Source organism: Lacerta agilis, chromosome 7 (genome assembly GCF_009819535.1).
Source record: "Lacerta agilis isolate rLacAgi1 chromosome 7, rLacAgi1.pri, whole genome shotgun sequence".
In the NCBI taxonomy this organism is placed as follows: Eukaryota; Metazoa; Chordata; class Lepidosauria; order Squamata; family Lacertidae; genus Lacerta; species Lacerta agilis.
This window is the reverse complement of record NC_046318.1, coordinates 9,830,389-9,851,466: the sequence shown is the minus strand read 5'-3', so window position 1 is coordinate 9,851,466 and position 21,078 is coordinate 9,830,389. Positions and strand designations below refer to the sequence as shown.

The following is a 21,078-nucleotide window of genomic DNA, read 5'->3' as shown; positions in this document are numbered from 1 at the left end:
ATGGTTGAAGCAGTATGCAGCCCATGACATGTAGTTTGGGTCTGAGGCTAGAAATTCAGCATTCTAACATCCATAGTTGCAAACTTGGTGCCTCATTCCTGAGGTCAGCTCAGTACACTGGTCTAGGCACTGTGCAAACATACAAGTAGAAGGTTTTAAAATGCTCATGACTTACAAAAAAGGCATACCGTATATACTTGAGTATAAGCCTAGTTTTTCAGCACACTTTTTGTGCTTTAAAAGCTGCCCTCGGCTTATACTCAAGTCAACCATTCCTTAAGAAGTGTACAAGAACGGTGGTTCTTTACTCTCCCCAGGCAGCTTGTTCCATTCCTGAACTGCTCACATAAATGCAAACTTTAGACCCCAGAAGGCAGAAAGCCTATCAGTTAAGGAAGTATTAAAACCCCACAGGTGCTCACTTTCCCTGGCTCCTGCTTAAACAGGACAGGATCCCAGCCTTCTCTGTATAACACAAGGGAACATTGCGCTGTGAGTTAAACCACAGAGCCCTAGGGCTTGCTGATCAGAAGAATGGCGGTTCGAAACCCTGCGACTGGGTGAGCTCCACAGCAGCAAAGGAGGAAGAAGCAGCCCAAAGGGCTGCTTTGGGCTGCTCGTTCCTCCTCTACCCCAGTGGCAAAGGTGAACCGGCTTATACTTGAGTCAATAAGCTTTCCCACATTTTTGTAGGGAAATTAGGTGCCTCGGCTTATATTTGGGTCGACTTATACTCGAGTATATACGGTATGTTTATAAAGCATTTGGTCTTATACTTCTGTGCAAGACTGCTCTCGACAGCTAATTCCCGGGAACTTGTGCGGCTTTCAGTTCCTCATCACTACTCCAATGGCAGCCCCCATCCCCACTATTTCTACATGACAATATATTTCTCATACAGCTTGTTAATCTTGTCAGTTTACTGTTGGCTTAATTGTTTTTTAAATAGTTTTTAAAAATAGTTTAAACTATTTTTATTGATAATTTAAATATTTCTTGCAAACCACTTGTTTTGTTACAATCAAGCAGTACATAAATTTTGCAAAATAAACAAATAAGGGGCAAGTCCTGTCTCAGTTCTTTGAGTGTAAATTAGCATACATATACAGGTGATCCACCTGACATTGCGTATTGAGACTTACAAAAAGCTTTTGATGAAGTAAAGGTAAAGGGACCCCTGACCATTAGGTCCAGTCATGTCCGACTCTGGGGTTGAAGTACCTCACCAAATAATCCTGAGTAAGCTTAGCAGTCATAGAATTGTGGAAACAGAATACTTGGGCCTGATCTTTTGGCTTGATCTAGCAAGGTTGTTACGCTTGTATCTGTCAGGACGGTGGCTCCATGGCACTGTTCCTCAATGCTGGCTGCTCCCAGCTTAGTCATTACTGGTAATTCACTACATGGCTTTAGTAAAGCAATTACTCTCCTAGTCTCTCATCTCTAAACACAGTAATAATAATAACAACTGGTCTTACGATAGCCTAAACATTGAATGCTTAATAGCAGGAGCAGCTGCATAGCTATGTGTGTGAGCCATGCACAAACATTCTCCACCTGCAATGGCTCCTGTGTTGAGCGTAAAAGTCTCAAGTTGGGTTTTAAGTGCCTTTGGCCAAAAATGCACAGGAGGTTCCTCACAACTGGGAATCCTGATAATGCAAAGTTCCAAATGTGAGGACGCTTCTAACCACATTCAATCAAACATGCTGAGAATACCCCTTGACACCTGCTCAATTCCTGCTCAATACAGGAAAGTCAGGGGTGTAGCAGGTGGACACAACACCTAAACAAGGAATAAACTGTTAGGTAATATCACGACATTATTATACCTTCTCCAAATGATGGTGTAGAATTTATTTATTGTTTTCTAAACTCCTTCACAGCCAGAAGCTATTGTACAATAAGATAAAATGTGATAAAATATAAGAAATATGAACGCAAAAAATAATAGAACAATTTCTATAAACTCTAAAAGCAGTAGAACCATTTCTAGACTGCACAACTGATATTCCATAATATTCCATAAATCAACTGGCTCACACTTCAAGGAGAGTCTTCTTATCCAAAAACACCTTCAAATGTCAAACCTAAATGTCAAATTGCTAGATGCTTGTCTAATTCCATTTGGTAACTGATTCCAAGGGGTTGGAGCTGCAACCCTAAAACCCTTGTTTCTAGTGCAAACTAAGTACACTCCTGGGGCACATAGCACTGTTAGTACTGCCCAATCTGTAGGGTACACTTGCCAGGTAGGCTGAGGCGGTCCCTTAAGTAACCTGGTTCCAAGTTGTTTAGGGCTTAAAATCTTAAAAGCAAATATTTGAACTGCATCTAGTAGCATATTGGTAGCCAGTGAAGCTCCCACAGCAAATATGTTAAATGGTGTAGACCGAATGCACCAGGCAACAAACAACTCTCTCTCTTAAAAACTGCAGATCTTCATCAGCTATTGGGTCTTACTACTGCACAGTACTTAAAAGCTTTGAAGTTTCTACTTGGACTCAGGCATACCTCAACTTCTCATTTCCCAACTGTTTTGTCAGAATAATGAAAAAGGCATAGCTGATGGCTATGTTTCTATCAGTTCTTACTCAAGTCTCTCCCTCTTGTGCTAGATCTGTGAACACAGGAGTGGGCTACCACAATACATTCCAACAGAGAGCCACACGCTGGATCAACTGTCAAGCTGTCTCCTCTTAACAGCTGCTATACAAACAGTCCTGAATATCTTAGATTCTTTAGAGAACAATCACACTAACTGCATTCGTTTGTGATGATGCTCTTATTTGGCACAGTCAGTTTAAGGAAGCAAGGTTCACAACAGCTTTACAAACGTAATAATTTCACTTCTGTCTCAAAAATAACTTTTTCACTCGCACTATTTACTATTTGGATGGTCCAAATATTGCTACACAGCACCAGTAGCACTGGGCAGAACTGAGAGATCCGATTCAAAACCCCAGCTCAGCCACAGGCTTGGTGGGTGGCCTTAGGCTAACTCCCCCCTCTCATTTTCAGGTCATCATTTGCAAATCATTTGAGCAGTAGTAGCCTGCCACAAATAATTGTTATGAAGAAAAATTAGATCATAGCACATTTTGTAGAAACTCTTTTTTCTCCTTAAATCCTGCTACGTACAATTTGTTAACCTATTACTCTTTTAAGCTGGAGTTCACTGGAGCCATTTCCCCTTATTCAAGCACATTCCTACTTCTGCTCTACATATCAACTCATATATTTATTTCTACATGAATTATGATAGGTTAGGTGCTGCGGTGTACCAATATTTTCCTTTCTTTGGTTCACGTTCTTTTTACCAGCCCCGAACCTTCAAAATCTGAAAAAAAAACAACTAATAGCCTGATCTTTGTAAGAAGAACCACAGAACCCAGGTATAATGAGATTACAGGCACATAGAAGCATGGTTTAGGGTTAAAACTTTCTCATGGGTCAACCAGGGTTCAAACATACCGGAAGGATATCGCATATACATTAGTAAAATCCCTTTTGCCCTTTAATGGCACATTTCAAGGACTGATTACACATTTGACATTAAAAAAATTATTTATACCATAAATGTGAACTGCATTGGCAACACTCATATCAAGAGAAAAGTATAACCAGCTAGCCTGGTTTCATCCATTTAGATGAACTGCTCTGCTAACACTAATATTTTGTACTAGCGTTTATGAGAGCACAGGGATCCTCCAAGTCAGACAAAGGGTCTGTCTAGTAGGATGGGGCAGAAGGTCTTCAGCTCTCCATAGCTTCAGGCAACTACTAGTCAAGAACCCAGAAATCCACCTTGAAGGCATATTCAGACAAATTACACATTGTACTACTGAGTCATGTCCACACCCCAATTTGCTAACAATACTGGGCAGATCAGAATCATTTGGTACAGTGCCCACCCCCACATATAATAAGGAACCTCACAATACTCCAAAGGCCTGTTAATTCACCCCTAAGAGAATTAAGCCACTAGAATCCTCATGGAATGAAGCTCCTCAGGTTTCAAATGAAAGGGGGGAATCTAAAAGTATAAGGTGACTAATCTGCAGTCTCTTATTTATTCAGCTAAATACACAGACTTGACTGAATAACAGAGCCACAACCTGTGTGAATGTGTACGAGAATATTAATGGCAAGCTTATAATACTGTTGTCAAAGTGTATTTTGCATGCAAGTTGTAACTTAAAAGTCACACTGTCTGATCCAGTGGATACTTTTCTGAGGTATAATTTCACTATCAAAGAAAAGCTCTAGCTTTCTTTTACAATTTAACTATATGTTCAAGTTACAGTTTTAAGTATTCTTGAGGTCTGCTATTTTACCCACATGACCAAACATTGCTTTGTGTGAAGCTACATATGCATTTGCAACCTGTGTACGGAGGTATATAAAAATTTAGAGACATTGAAGCCTTCACAACTAACACAGCTCAACATAACATAAACTTTCCTAATTACAGCTCGACACTAGAAAGTGAATCATGCCACAACAGACAACAAAGTAATTTATGTACCGGTACTTAAAGCTGTTCTTTCAAATCACATTCTCTTGAATGCATTTAGCTCTAAGTTTAATTACAAAAAAAGTAAATCAGACTAAAACACTACTTAAAAGAACATTTCAGTAGGAATTGGGGGTGTTAAGTCAATGGCGTTTTACTCAAAGTAAACCCACTGAAATTAATAGACCTAACTTAATAATGGGCACTGATTTCAACTGTTATACTCTGATTAAAACCCAGTTGAAAAGCACCCTAGGATTTTCAGGAATGGATTTCTTATGCTATCATAGAGAGAAAGAGAACAGTGCACTAGGTAAAGACCTCATGACCTCGGCTACCTTCTGACCACATATACGTATTAGCTCTTTATAGGGCACTGAAGGTCAACATGGAAGGTGTGTACATGTGAAGCCACCTTAACAACCTTATTAACACAATATATGCACTGGATTTGCAATACATTTCAGAGCACAAAGTACACCAGCAGCACACCAATCTGCAGAAATTAATTGCTGTGGTGATATTAAGCAGGATATAAATGATTTTTTAAAAAAATGTTACTAAAATAGTAAAAACTGCCAACACAGCACCCGATCCTGAACTCTCATTTGCCATATCAGAGGATCATAGAATCAGGACACACAAAATCAACTGTATCTCTATGTTTGATTTCTATCACTAGGAGTAAGACTTTAACAGCCCTGCCACGCAAAATTTCTGCGAATTGTTCCTTTTTATTTCAGGATTTTTATTATCTGCTCATCTAGTTGTCTATGGCAAGGGGATATTGCGAGGGAAGGGACGCTTTTGCAAAATGTAAGAAATTTATTTACCTCTCCCCACTTCTTTTCCCTTTCTGGCTGTCAGCATGTAACAGTGAGCTTATGTAGGAATATGCGTAAGCGGAAAGGCTAGAAGAATATTTAATGGGCTTGTAGTTTCTGATTATTTCTACTTTCAAGGCTGTTTTATACATTTAGCTTTGTATTACATCTCATACTCCCAAAAGGGCTCCAAACATATTTCACAAAAAAATGTTAGAAGCACCCATACTACTTACACTTTGTAATTCGCAGTTAATTACACAAGTGAGATTTTGAGAAAAAGCAAACTAAGAACAGTTAATATCATCACAATACTGAGGAAATAGAGACTCTGTTCCTGAATCTTGTTTTCTTCCCCAATCTGAATAAAGTGACCAGCCATCACTTTCTTTGAACACAACAAATATTTCAATGAAAATCCTGTAAAACAGTAGATAAGACAGTGCAGAATATTCAAGTGCATATCCAGTACATAGTCTTTTCCTGTTATTTCATATTTCCTAACAATCCAAATCCAATTTCCCAAAAAATAAGCTTGTAGTCTGGGGAGTATGATCCAATCCTTCCCCTTCACACACCATAAGAGTCCTCCCACATGCAAGTATCTTAGCCCAGGAAGGCTCCTGATGAGAGTAGGGACCAGGGAAGAAGGGTGACAGTAGACTGGCTTGTCCCCTTAATTTTACCCATAAATTTTGCTCTCCTCTGATACTCCTACTTGAACTTACATTAAATATCCAAAGTTAAATGCAGCATGTAGTAAAAGGGACAGCTACCACTAAAGTTCCACCTCAGACCTACTTGTACCTTCCTTTATTTTCCTGATGACTTATCACCTGAATGAAGGTGCTGCGTCCCCACATTCCTTGAGAATTTACAAGGAGAGTTCAGTGATCCAGTGCATTAATTAATATCAACTGCTCTGATCAATATTGGCCCCAATATCAATGAAGTGTTTAACACTGAACCATTTTCCAGGATTTCAATTTTAATTTATAAAACAAAAATCAAGAAAGCATTAAGATTATCATTAAAGTGCACTACGAGATGCTAGGTTACTGAAAAAGTTTATCACATGCGTACATTCTGATAAAGCTTTAATTTCCTGAAAATAGGCACTAAAATCTTTTAAAAGTATCTATAAAAAGCTTTGTTTACCTAAATTATACTAAAGAGCAAAATGAAAAGTACTTAATCTGCCTTATGTAACAGAGGATTCTAATACTGCATCACTAAAATTAAATGCATTGCCTTACAATACAGTGCTACTAAACTCCAATATGATGAAATGGATTGAACTGGAAAAAATAATGCAATGTGGTTCAAAATTCTGGAGAAAACAGTATCTGAATTCTCCAAAGAAGCTTCTATGACTTCTGCTGGCAAGAACAACCAGCAGTTTATAAAACACTTGCTTCTCTCTCTCTCTTTTTCTTTCTTAAAGATTAAGACTCACCTGGGCTCGGGCCACCCTCCTCATAATCCCGTTCGTTCATAATCAGGAGTCAACTCTTCAAATGTTAAAAAGTGAAAGAGCAGAAAGCTGACAGTTGCTCTCTCGTTTTGTACAAGACCTCAAATCCTGTCTCTCGATAGTAGTGGATTAATCCTGAAGCAAGTCATCAAAGCTTCATGCAGTTTAAAGTATGCATGTGACACAAAGCCAAGCTGCAGTGCAGCAGCAGCAGCAGCACTCTCCAACAGATTAAGCTGAGAGAGATGTTCATCAGTGATAAATCCCCCACACACAGCAATAAGGGCAGGGCCTACATCTCTATCATCAAGTGTCGCCAGGTAGAAAGCCTTAAATTACACCTAGAATCGACTTGCTCTTTACAGCAGCAGATGTCTCTGAAGCTATTCCATTACACAAGCCCTCCTTGTGGATATGAAAGCAGTGAGCATCCAATCATTTCGACAGCATGCTATTCATAAACCAATATTTTACGTAGATAAAATATTTAATCCTAAATCCATGGGATTAAAGAGTTAGTAAATGATTTTTAATTTACATTATTTTAGTGGCTCTTAAACTACAGGGTGGGACCTCTTGGGGAAGAGTGCAAGGCTTTTAGATGTTTGGATGGAAAGTACCTAGGAGGGAGAAAATCCTGCAGCGATCAGTCAGAGATACTTTCCTCATAGCAATAGAGGTTTAGCATTAGTATCAGCATTTTGGTGGCTGTAATCAGGGAAACTGATCAGGCAGGGAAAACATGGGAGCTTCTAGCCACAGCAACCATACTCCCCATACATCTCCTTCTCTGGTTGGGTGGCTTCAGGAAAGTGTCTGAAACTCTGTTCTATCCCTCTAATGCTAGTGTGAAATTAGCCCCCTAATTCACAGATACTCATGCAAACAGTAGTATGAGAATTCTGGCCACTTGCTTCCAGAATAATCACTGCTGCTGAGTTTGGAGACAGAGGGCTGGTAGAGCTAGGCAAAAATCCTGTACCGCTTTCATGTTTCATTGGGAGCAAGTCCCAATGAACCCAGTGGGACTTTTTCAGAGTAGATATGCATAGGATTACACAGTTAATTTCAGAAGACGATCTGAATACAAAGAGTTTTTTTGGAACTGTGCAAATTTATTTTTGAAATGATCTGGCAGAGGAAGAGGCAAGTGCTATTTGTTGAAATATATTTGTTCTCCATCTTTTGACGCACTTCTACATGTCTAATAGCTACCCAGACTTGTGAGGTAGAGGTAGAGGTAGAGGTAGAGGTAGAGGTAGAGGAAGAGGTAAAGGTAAAGGGACCCCTAACCATTAGGTCCATTCATGGACGAATCTGGGGCTCATCTCGCTTTATTGGTCGAGGGAGCCAGCATACAGCTTCCGGATCATGTGGCCAGCATGACTAAGCCACTTCTGGCGAACCAGAGCAGCGCACGGAAATGCCGTTTACCTTCCCACCGCAGCAGTACCTATGTATCTACTTGTACTTTGGCGTGCTTTCGAACTGCTAGGTTGGCAGGAGCTGGGACCGAGCAACGGGAGCTCACCCCGTCGTGGGGATTCGAACTGCTGACCATATGATCGGCACGCCCTAGGATCTGTGGTTTAACCCACAGCGCCACCCGTGTCCCAGACTTGTTACATGTTTCATTACTGGTGCATAAATTCTGAACAACTTGGGACTAAGATACCTAGCAAACTGCCTCTCCATTGCAACCCTGATCTCCCACTCAGATCTTCTAGAACAGCCATGCTGACCATACCACAACTGGTGGAATGCCATCTAATGCCATCTCAAAAATTAGCTTCTCAGTAGTACCACCCACTCTCTAGAACACCCTCCCACACAAGGCAGAAATAGCAGTAAAGTTAAAACATCTCCTGAAGAGCCATTTATTTAAGAAGCCTTTCACTGGCTTATACAATTCATCACACTGTTCTGCTTGTTCTTATTGATATGTTCATTCATTTTGTTTTTGTTATAATTTTGTGTACAGATTTATCTTCTCCGACATTTAAGTATCTTATTGTGCTTTATGTAAACCATGTTATGCAATGCAGAAATATTATTAATATAAATAATTGTTACCCACATGGGTGGTTGAAACACATGGGAGTTTATTATTTAACACAGATTAATTTAATTTATAATAAATTAAAACATTAAACATATGGTGTATTTTTTTTTAATAAAAAAGGTTATAAAATCACCATGCAATGACTTTATCTTAATGATTGTAAATGAGAATTCTGGGGGACTCAAAATATTTTTATAACATGAGGAAGTCAACTATGATCGTTTTGAAATATATTGTTCTTGAAAACCTTTACATGTACAAAAAACCCTTCAAAACAATATGAGAAAACATCAATGTTTCAATTCTGTTAATTTATCCCTTTGCAGAAGTCAAGAAGCCCACTGCTCTAAAATATAGTTCCTACAGGACTCAAAATATTCATGTTTTATGTTTTATCTGACTGCATGTCCAAAAGAAACCCAACCAGAAAAAAACTAGATAGTGATCAATGCCCCCTTTACCCAAATAAGCAAATAAATTTAAAAAATCGTGAAATCAGTAAGACTCAATTCCAAGTAACTAGGCTTAGAACATGTTTCTTTTTATTACTGTTTTGGTAAGGGCAGTGCTTTTTTTCTTTAAAATGTTTAGGGGTATTCTCATTTTGACTCAATAAAGTCACCAATTTATAGTTCAAATTGGGAAAAATAAATACAGTAAATGGACAAAAGTAGAAAAATTCACAAAATGTTCACAAGATCATGGAATGCCAGTCAGAGAAGACGGAGCTGAGTTAGAAGGACTCTCAATAACCAAAGGTTTTAAATGAAATAAGGCGGCTTTTGGTATTTGCTGTTAAATCTAACTTTGTTAGTGAAGTAATGATGTTTTTACTGTGCTAAAGTTATAGCACTGGGGAAGTAACCACGTGCTATCTGCGAATCACCTTTTTCCTGGCTCCTTAATTATCCATATCAGTCTTATTTGAGAATCTACAGCATTTAAAATGCTAACATTTTAATGAGGGACCAAGAAGGTTGAAAACAGCATACTGATCTGTTGAAAGGAGGGGAAAAGTCTGAAGTCCAGCTGGATGGATTTCAGTTTGAAATGTAATATTTCCTGAAGCCTATTAGGAAACAGCTTTGTGACTTGCTGGAGACTGCTATTATGGTTGTGGAGCTTGATGTTTGTGAATTTGAACTGGAAACAACTGATGGGGAAATGATTAAGTGCCCACACTCCTCTAAAAATCACAGCTTTCTTTTTTCAGTTTTGTTTTAAGTGGTTTAGTTAAATGCATTTACGTGTAGGCTGAGGTCTATCCCAAACTTGGTACCAAACATCCTTTTACTGGAAATGCTAGGATTCATGCCTTGATTTTCCGCGTATTACCCACTTGTGGCATAAAAATGAAACCGGAGAACAATGCTATAAAGCAATAACAACAACAATGGCTTACCAATGATGATTCAAAATATTTTGATTATATATATCAAATAATATAAAAGAGCAATTACATTGGGGAGGGACACACCAAAGTTGACACCACAGATGGCACAACTAGTATGTTAGCTGGGATTTGATTTTTTCCATCTGCTATCTAAGCAGCATAGTGTTTGCACATATTCAAGCAATATCAACGAAGCACAAATGTTAGCCTCTGATCACAGAGATTACAATATTAGATATGTTGTCTGCAAATAGCATCATGTTCTGGAAAGTAATCCGCACGTGTCACATCTATTGCCAGCTATGAAACAGTTACGTAAAACACCTGATCTATACTGTGCGACTCGATGGAGAAAGTTTACTAATCTAAAAAGAGAAAATGTCTTGAGAATATGAGCTTTGAAAGCATTCCATTAAACAAGATCATCTGCATTCATGCAGCAAAATAGGCATGTGTTTGTAAATTTGATATGTTGAACTTGTGTGATATGGTAGCTGAAACAGGTCTGCATAACCTAGGACACATCATGCCATACACAGCGTACAACCCATTTATTGTGGGCTACCAGGTTCACTGTGGTCCTGCTCCCTCTGCTCACCAACCCCTTCCCCCTTGTCACTCCCTCCATATTAACACCCTAAAGCTTCCCCTTCCCACCTGATTTCTGAAACCATTTCTCTTCTATTCCCCACTTTTCACCTTCACCCCATGTCCATACCTCCTCCTTTTGTGCAATTGCCCCTGTATACAAACCACCCCCACTGTAACGTCTTCCATTCACCACCCACATTGCAACAAGCAGACTTCACCTTCTGTTCAGTTGTGAAGTCATTGTCCCCTCCTATTCTTCAGACCCTTTCATGCCCCTGCTTTCATCTGCAACCCCATTCCCATGCCTCCTATTCCCTTTTCTGCAACCTCCTTTGCACATTCACTTTTTCCTTCACCCTCCTCCTTACTTTTCTCAACTCTCCCTTGCACATCAACCACCCCCAATTTCCATGCCTCCTCCTGTCTCCTATTCTGCAGTCCCCTTTGTGCACATTACCCATGATTATACAGCTTACTGTATCTTTAAGATGAACAGACTCTTCAGAGCAATCATGTCAATTAGCTCGTTCAATCAGAAAAGGTTAAATAAAGTGGTTGCATGTTTGCTTATTAATAAAACATATTTTCTAAATTATTACACTGAATCTGGAACTTCATGTTGAAGACAACGAATAGTACCAGAAGTGAAATACATTGTAGGAGTCCAACGCAAGACACCTGGCAACATTTAACATCCTCTCCACCCACCACCACAGCCCTCATGCTATCTAGTTACTGCTTTCCCAAATTTTGGAAAGAAGTGGGAGGGCTCAAGGACTCTGCCAAAGCCTCATGTGTCCTTCCTAAAGCCCTGTGCCTAGCTTAGCCATCTGTGTGAATGCAGTGTGAGAGGAACAATTTTTGGCCTCCCCCCGCCCCACACTGTGCATGTGTGCAAGACAAGGCAGTGTGCGGCCCATGGGTTCTATGTTGAAGTACTTTTGCGACCCACTTAGTATGAAAAATTGGGCCGCCATGTACTATAAAATATGTGAGAGATCCATGTCCTTTATCTCTCACACATGAGGCAGCTGAGGTATGGATTGGAAGAGGGAGAAGCTTAAAATAGAAAAAAAATTCCTTTCAGTGTTTGTTCCTTCTTGTTGCACACAAACAATGGCAGAAGTCTGAGTAAAGCAAAGGTGGACAAACACCTAGACAAAAATTGTGGTTTGAGTAAAGCAGTGCTGGAGAAACAATGTGGGTTTTAACCAGGAGAAATAGCAGAGGTGGGTACAACAAAGAAGCCAGCACAAGAGAGCCTTTTCTAACTCTCTTCTCACTGTATTCAAACCTTATGTAAAACTGCCACTCTCCTCTCTCAGTGTCACACCTTGTTCTCTCTATTCAATTCTTTGCTATTGTTTGAAATCATTACTTTTTGCCTCTCAGTTCCTCTCCAACCCTCCTTTGCTGTTTCCTTTCCAACCTCTGCTGTTGTTTAAAACCACTATTTCCCTCTGTAGCCTTCCATCTTCTGCCTGCTCTTCTGCACCCCTCCCTGCGCCATGACTTCATGCTAATCCAGGATTGTGACACAGCACTACAGTGAGGGCTGCACGATGACAGCCGTACATTTTGGACAGATATCTTGCATCGAAAATGCAGTTTTGCTGTCCTAGACAGAAAGTAGAAACAACACATTTAACAAGCACACGGCGAGTGGGCTTACATAGCAGGTAGCCTGTATTAACCCAGTAGGCCAAATCTTGTGCAATTCTAGCCTAGAGTTCTTGATCAGGGCCACAGAAATCCTCTCTGCTATGAAACTCAGTGGGTGGGCCTTGAATAAGACACACACACCCTCATCCTAACTTACCTCACAGGCTGCTGCAAGGATAAACAGCTTGCTCTGACCTCCCTAGGAGCAGCAGGGCACAAATGTAGTATTTCAAACTTCAATACAGATTCTAAGCCTTTAACATCCCTTACATTTTACATAACTTCTATTTCTTTGACTAATATAAAAGTTTATTACCAATCTGGTTATTTTATGGCAGCTTTTGCAATATCCGATCAACATGGATTTAGAAACACCACAACTTGTAAACCACCAAGCCAAACGCAATTTGTAAGCCAGGTGTGATGCTTGCAGCTCACCAGGGACTGCCTGTTTGGTCCAGGGCTGCAAAACATGGCTTGCAGGCTATTAGTAACATAGGACAAAATTTCTGTAGGCCTAATTTAAGAGTCACATTTTTAAAAAAACATTCCATATTATCTTTTTCACAGCGGTGTAAAAGACAGAAGCAGGTGTTTAACTGAATTAGAGGGTTAGAGGAAACCAGGGCAAGCCCAAGTATTAAGCAAAATGTAAAAGTGGCAGGTTGAAGCCACCATGAAATGGGACAAAATGTCAATTTCATTCATACAATACTGCTACTTCCAGAGTACAGCACCATGGGGGGGGGGGAACCCAGCAAAACTATACAAAGTGTCTAGATAACAATAAATTCGAAGCACAGCAAAACATTTTAGGCAGTTGAAAATGTTAGATTAAACAAGGATAATGAAAACAGACGTAGAAGGATGGATTGCCAGTGTGGTGTAGTGGTTAAGAGCGGTAGACTCGTAATCTGGTAAACCAGGTTCACGCCTCTGCTCCTCCACATGCAGCTGCTGGGTGACCTTGGACTAGTCACACTTCTCTGAAGTCTCTCAGCCCCACTCACCTCGCAGAGTGTTTGTTGGGGGGGGAGGAAGGGAAAGGAGAATGTGAGCCGCTTTGAGACTTCTTAGGGTAGTGATAAAGCGGGATATCAAATCCAAACTCTTCTTCTTCTTCTATTGTCACAAATATTGACATAGCTAACAAACTGAAACCAGGTGTCTTGAAACCCTACTCTTCAGATTTCACAATGTGCCCTGACATTGGGAGTAGTTTTGATTACACAGCTCAGGCACCAAAATTGCCTTGGACCATTTGGCCTTGTGTGTTCCACCTCCTTCCCAGAGGTTCCTCTTCATCCCATTTTTATTGGCCAGCATCATTCAAAATCTACACCCGCAAGGAAGAAGTTGTTTGTGAAGCCTAGCTAGTGTTTCTGTCTGAACCTCTGGCCTCTAACTGGCACCAATCCAGACTTAGCTGCTGGGTTCCTAATATACACAAATGACTTTCCTTATTGAAAAAGATGAAGGAAAGTATATTTAATAGAACATCTGATGTCAATTATTACCACATCTAAAAGTAGCCTTGCCAGGTAAAATGACTCAGCTGGTAATGATGGATCCTTTGTACATGAGGTCATTATCTCATTATCTATGTTGTGAACAGGTTATTTCTAGCTGCCTTTGTCAGAATAAAGGTCATAAGCTCTCCAGAATTATTTTCCTCCACTGTCCGAATGCAGATATATGCATTTGTCACTACTATTGTCTTGCTAGTTTTTACAGTTGCTACCTTTATTTAAAACAAAATAAAAAAAATAAAAAATAAAAAAAATCCTTCCAGTAGCACCTTAGAGACCAACTAAGTTTGTTCTTGGTATGAGCTTTCATGTGCATGCACACTTCTTCAGATACACACCAACATGGCTACCTACCTGTAACTACCTTTATTTACACAGAGGTTTCTATGTATTTAACAGCTGAGTAACTGCAAGAAACCCAGCAGGTGACATTTTAATTCACTGCATCTCCAAACTGGGGAAAGCTACATTTTATGAATTTTTGCATGTCACTCATTTGTTAAAGACACAGAAATACTGGCAGTGTGGGGAGTAACAGCTACTCTGTCACGCACCTAAGAATCGTCTTCCTGATTAAGTCCAAGGTCTGTCTAGCCCAACATTCCAATTAACTGTGGTCAGCCAGGTATTACTGGAAGTGCAAGGTTCCACGAGCAGAGCAAGAAGGCAATGGCCATCAAATCATACTATTTAGAACTATAACAGAATGGCGCTATTGCTCATGTCAGTAGGCAAGGAGTTATGGAGTGTGGGTGATGCAACACTAAAAGATCGTTTTTTTGTTTGTTTTTACAAATGCAATACAAGTATTATGTGAGACTTGTAGCAATGCCAGTTTCGCAGCTCAAAGCAGCTGATGGAGCATATATGGGATAAGGGCATCTCACAGGTAAACTGGCCCCAAGCCAGTTTTTCTTCGTTTTTTGGTTGCCAAAATAGGTGCATAATGGGTGCAAATCAAGAGTTATAACAGGGCTAGAAGTTTGAGAACTGACTATATATTTATTAAGTACCCTGTACAGAAGCCAGTACAGAATACCTCCACTATGAGGGCGGTCTGACAGGTTTGGAAATGGTGGAAGGAACAGCTGGTGCTTAATATTTTTCTAGAGCTCATGCAGAACAGCAGACATATTAATTTCTTACGTCTTCACAATGCAGGTTTAAATGAACTCTGTGACTTTGTTCTTGAATCTCAACCACTCCCAAGGGTTATGTTGAAATCCCGAATTAAGGACTATAGAATCTCTAGGCTGACTTGGTACCAAATTGTTAATTTTATTTGTTGAACCCATATCAGGGAACAGACATTGAAATACCTTACCCCTTATGAATTATTGTTGGACTCTGCCACAAAGATAAAACAGTTCAGTGTCTAGACAGAATAGTGTGTTAATCTTAATAGATATGAATACAGCGAAAGTCTAAGGCAGATGTGGGAAGCCGATTAGCAGATTACTATTAATGAAGAGGTCTTGATTTCAATGTGGGGGAGATTTCCTTTTAAAAATGTCCTGGCCTTGATGAAAGTACTACTTTGTTGCTGTTCAGTCGTTCAGTCGTGTCCGACTCTTCGTGACCCCATGGACCAGAGCACGCCAGGCACGCCTATCCTTCACTGCCTCTCGCAGTTTGGCCAAACTCATGTTAGTAGCTTCGAGAACACTGTCCAACCATCTCATCCTCTGTCGTCCCCTTCTCCTTGTGCCCTCCATCTTTCCCAACATCTACTACTTTAAATAGTGCAAAAAAATTGGTATCTTATGCCTACAAATTTAGCCTCCCTGTTCACCAAACTGTTGAAGAGGATGTCGAATGTTAGGCTCTGTTCAACAAATGTGGTGGACATGTGGGAAAGTGGCTCATTTCTGGGACAACTATTTTTAAAATAAGAACAATTACAGGACAAAACACCTTTAAACGTCCAGAGCTGGCACTGCTCGATCGTATCACAGGAGATAATACTAACTTACAGTTCAAACCCCTAATAAGTTCTCTTTTATTAGCAGTCAGGCTCACAGGAATAAAAAAAAACAAAACACTAGAGGAATTTGAGAAAAAACTTCTCTGACAAGTTGCTACAATAGTGTACGTCAAATAGCACATGTGGAAAAGTTGACTAATAAAAGAAAACTGGCACAAGGTTTGAAGCATGAAGACTATTCTGCAACTGATTGGTGCAGCTTTTCTGTGTACATGGCTAAAAATGGAGAAGGTGACTCCTCTCCCATTATAAAACATTTGTTTAGCATAACCTGTATGTCCCCTTCTGTACAAATGGTTGTCTGGGATAGGAACTATTTACATTACCTGGCTGTTATTTCAGATGTACTGCATCTTCTGGGTTAGGGTTTATTTTGTGTGTAATGATGTTGTTAAATGTTGCAATGCAATAAAGCAAAGTACTGTATTTATCATACAGTGGTACCTCGGTCTACGAACAGCCTAAGTCACAAACTCTTTGGTACACAAACACTTCAAAACCGGAAGAAGGTGTTTGGAATCCAAATGTACTCTGTTCAGGGGTGCACTTCCATTTTGAGTGCCACACTTCCGTCGTCCGGCAGTGGAGAAGAGGGTCATCACAGTGTTTCCCGCAGCCGTGAGGGAAGCTGCACGCCTGCCCGCCAGCTGGTTTTCAGTCACGCAACGCCCCCCATGCCGCTGTGGGAGGAGAATGTTTCCCGCAGCCTCAAGGGAGGGGAGCTGCGCACCTGCCTGCCAGCTGGTTTGAGGGCACGCAACTCCCCCCACGCCGCTGTGAAAGGCGTGCACTCTAGGGAGCATTTCCTGCGGGGGGGGGGTCTGTGTGGATCACAGTACAGCTACTGATTGTGTGTGAGTGAGTGTGGAAATGGATAAAAGCCCCCCATCCAAACAATGACTATCAACAGTGCAGGTAAGAAAATTTATAATTTTCATTTTTATTGTCTACAATACTGTTTTATTTATTTTATTTTATAGTACAGTACATTGATTATTGCTTTCATTTTATGGATCAATGGTCTTGTTAGATAGTAAAATGCATGTTAAATTCCTGGTTTGGGGTTGTTTTTAAAAGTCTGGACCGGATTAATCCATTTTGCATTACTTTCTATGGGAAAGCGCACCTTGGTTTAAGAACGCTTTGGTTTAAGAACGGACTTCAGGAACAGATTAAGTTCGTAAACCAAGGTATCACTGTAATAACTTTAAAGTACTGTACTGACCTGGGCTGTGTGTGTGTGTGTGATTCCCCAAAGTGATGTCTCAAAGCAGCAATACCCTTTTGTGTCACCAGCTTTGGGAACAGCCCTACTGCCTGCACCAGAGCCTGTTCTTGTAGCAAGACAAGCTCTGGACCACACCCCCATCCCAGCTGTATTCACTCAGTCAGCAATCATACAGTACCCCAAACTGCAATCAGCACAAACACTCTTACCTGCAGGCAGGTATCTCACTGGACAAACAAACTGATGCAAAAAACAAACAAAACAAAAACAAGCATACACATTTTCTTGCAGCCTGGCTGGGCAAGCAGACCAGGCAGGGGCCAGAAGAGAGCCATCCATCCCTGCTTAGTCCTCTGTAGGTCTGCTCAACACTGCTGCCACTTCTGTTTGGTAACAGGGTCATTTTCTCACCTAACTCTCCAGTCTTCACTTCATAGCTGTAGTAGTACTGTACATAAAGAAATTTCTCCACCCTGACCCACTTTCATTGCACAACTGAAAGTGAAAGGAACTATTCTATATTACGATCAGCTTGCAACACTTTATTCATTTTTTTTTACTGTTTAAAAAGTTTTAAAGCCTGTTGCTAGCTTTTTACAAGTCCTGCTTGAGCAGGTAAGCAAAGGACTTTTAAAAAAAGGCAAGCAAAGTACCTCAGCTAAGACAACCACCTTGTTAAGTTAATTAAGATATGCCACCCATCACCACAATCGCTCCTGACAAATTTATCTTATGTTTCTCACTACAAGCAGCCATTTGGGGGATTCTCCACACACACACACCATTTCCCCTTCTTTTATTTCCTCCTTTCTAAACATTGCAGCACACTGTTCTACATGTCTACTCAGAAGTAGCTTCCATTAAGTTTAGTGGAGCTTCCAGCTAGGCCACATTCTGAACATGTCTAAAAGCCCCAAGTCTTGATTTTAAACTGCAAAGAGAGTGTGTGCTCCAAAAGCTTAGAAGCACTAGCACACTGAGGATGAAGAGAAAATTTAAGGTGTGATTAGATGTGGGGCAATGTTAGGAGTAGACTGACTTCCCTGAAGACATTCCAAAACACAACCCAGCCCCATATTCTGTAATCCCACCTTTCCTTTCCTCAGAAGACAAGTGTCTGGGAAGAGGAGGGTATTGGCTGTTGACAGACTTGGAAAAAGAGCTCCAAAAAGACTGTCAGGCCCTTGATCTTGCAGCTGACCAATAGGAAGTGGAATGCTGACTGTGATGAGGCAGCACCAGCTGTAGGTCGTGGAATTAGTGTTCGAGATAGCGTGTACGAAGATGTGGGAAGTGTTACAATACAATATCTAAATATCAGTTACAGAATTAAGGGCTAGGGTGGGGAGAGAAAGAATTATCTTTCCCAAAATAGTAAAGAAAAAATTCTTCTCTACTTTTTCTTCTCTATGGAATTAAAAGAGTCTATTGTAAAGACAAATCCTAACAAAGACATTCTGTATGGATTATTAAAAAAAAAATTAACAGTCTCCAAAGCTTGAATTATTACCATGTGATACTGCAGAGAATCAAGAATATGCCCTGGAAAAATAGACATCTACTTTAAGATACAGTAAAAACTATATCATAAACTGAGCCCTTTAGCAACCTATTTCAGAGCTACTCCCATCAAATTATGTTCTATCAGAAGCTAATTAAATAATCAAGAAAACAAACATAAGGTCACAGTAATACAAAGGAATAATCTCATTTCTACATGATCTAAAATATCAATGGGCCCAATTAGCTCTCTTCTGCTTTTCAAGTTCCATAATCTTTTAAAAAGAAGATATGTACAATTGTAGCAACACAGAGAATCCTGGATACCACAAACAACTCTTAAAACAAGTAAACTTGCATGAAGTGCTGTGGTATAGGCATCGAGAAGGCTAGAAGTAACAGCCGTTGAACAGCCAAAGTGTCAGCTGCACCAAAACCAGAGGTCTTAATCTTAATTCCATGCACTCCGATTTGTATCTTCAGGAGCACTTGAAAAGGGAAAAAAGTTTGTTATCAAGGCTGCCAAGCTAAGCAATGGGAAATTAGTTCCTGCACTCAGCCTCCTCCTGAAGAGGTTGGAAGTGAGTCTAAAGGCAAGCAAAGAGAGAGTAAGGCAGGAGTATTGGGGGCATGAAAGGACAAAGTAGTCTACACAAGTTATCAGACTGGAGTAGTAGTAGCAGGAGTATTGGGGGCATGAAAGGACAAAGTAGTCTACATAAATTATCAGACTGGAGTAGTAGTAGCTCAAGGTGAGCAGCTGGAACTCATGGGGGGAGTTACAAAATATAAGAAACGGGAAAGTAGTAAAAAGCAGGTTGTGTGGTGCCACTTACTCTTAAGAAGACATGGTTCTTGAGAAATGGAGGGAGAAGAAGGACAAAGCACCAGAACCTCTTTCCTCCTCAAAAGAAGTTGTAAGCAAGTATAAAGTAATACACATTGGGCTAAAAATAAATTCAGTGAAGAAAAGGAAGTATTTCTTCACACAACACATAACCAATTAATGCAATCTGCTGCAACAAGATGTCATAGTAACCACTGGCTTAGATGGCTTTAAAAGCAGTTCCTCATATTCCTAGTTTAGTAGCCTACGAAAGACCATCTGCAGTTCAGAGGCAGCAGGTCTCCAAAAACAAGTTGCTGAGGGGCAAAACAGGAAGGCAGACTGGTGCCTGCCTTCATGCACAACTTGTGGGATTCTCAGAAGCATCTGGCTGGCCATTCTTGGAAACAAAATGCTAAACTAGAAGTGCCACTGGTCTGATGTAGCAAGTATATTCTTACATTGTTATCTAATCTACAGCATATTCTGAGCTCAGAGACAGGCAACAACCCTTTAAAAAACACTGAACAGTATTTCAAATTATTCACTGACTAATACAGGACAGTGAACTTCTAGCCATATCTTCACAACTTGCATGCAACCACGAACACACACAAGACACGCTCATCCCAATATATCCAACACCACTCCCAGACTGCAGGGAGATTTGTGGCTAGTCAATAAGCAATGACAGGTTCTTCACCATTGCCTGTCAATTCCCACTCACTCCTATACTGCAAGAGTGGGATTTTCCAGTACTGTCTACAAGAACTCCACAACATTTTTTCTTGTGTGATTACATGCCAACACTGCACATGTATTGGGCTTATGTTTTTGTTGTTACAATGCAATTTGATTGTAAATACACATAACCATTTGAACTGTAATGATAGTGGCAGAAATCCAGCAGAGTTTGAATGAAATCAGTGGCTTCTGTGCTGGATTTAGGGCAATATTTACAGGTATTTATTAGATTTATATACAGTACTACCATTCCTCCCAAAGATGACACATTTCTGTGATTAAAAAGCACAATTAAAAATAAAATAAAAACCTATTTAGAACATTTAAAAACTATTAAAAAACCTAAACAATAAAACATCTAAAACTAATTTAAGAACTGATGATCTTAATTACCACCAACCATGTACATATATTTTCTTGTTACTCAGTCACTGAAATTGCACCCTTCCTTGGTTCTGATGTAATGGGTTGATTTACACCAACAACTGCATATTTGTATTTATTTTTCCCAGCTCTCAATTCTGGGGTTTTCTCTTTCCTTTCAGTATTTAGCATATAGAATTATAATTGCCATTATCATATAACATCCCCCAATACAGATGAAAACTAATGCCTATTTCTCTTCAACACTTTCAGCACAGAAGTTTGCAAACACCTGAAATTTTGCTTGCAAATGTAGGGCTAATGTTTTCCCCTCCCCCTGCCTGCTTTCCATGTTGCACTTCTTACAATAATTGGATGGGAG

At 40.0% G+C, this 21,078-nt stretch overlaps 1 protein-coding gene across 7 annotated transcripts in view; it reads right to left on the bottom strand.

Annotated features, from left to right (window-relative positions):
- Positions 1 to 21,078, bottom strand: part of SLC12A7 (solute carrier family 12 member 7) — a 91,119-nt gene that overhangs the window by 62,405 nt on the left and 7,636 nt on the right. The window contains exon 1 of one of the 7 annotated variants that reach the window (XM_033154347.1): positions 6,797 to 6,920. The exons of the other annotated variants lie outside the window; for them this stretch is intronic. Within the exon in view, the coding sequence (XP_033010238.1) occupies positions 6,797 to 6,836 (40 nt within the window). The 5' untranslated portion in view covers positions 6,837 to 6,920. Of the gene's footprint in view, positions 1 to 6,796; positions 6,921 to 21,078 lie in introns of those variants that run through there. 7 annotated transcript variants of the gene reach the window in all.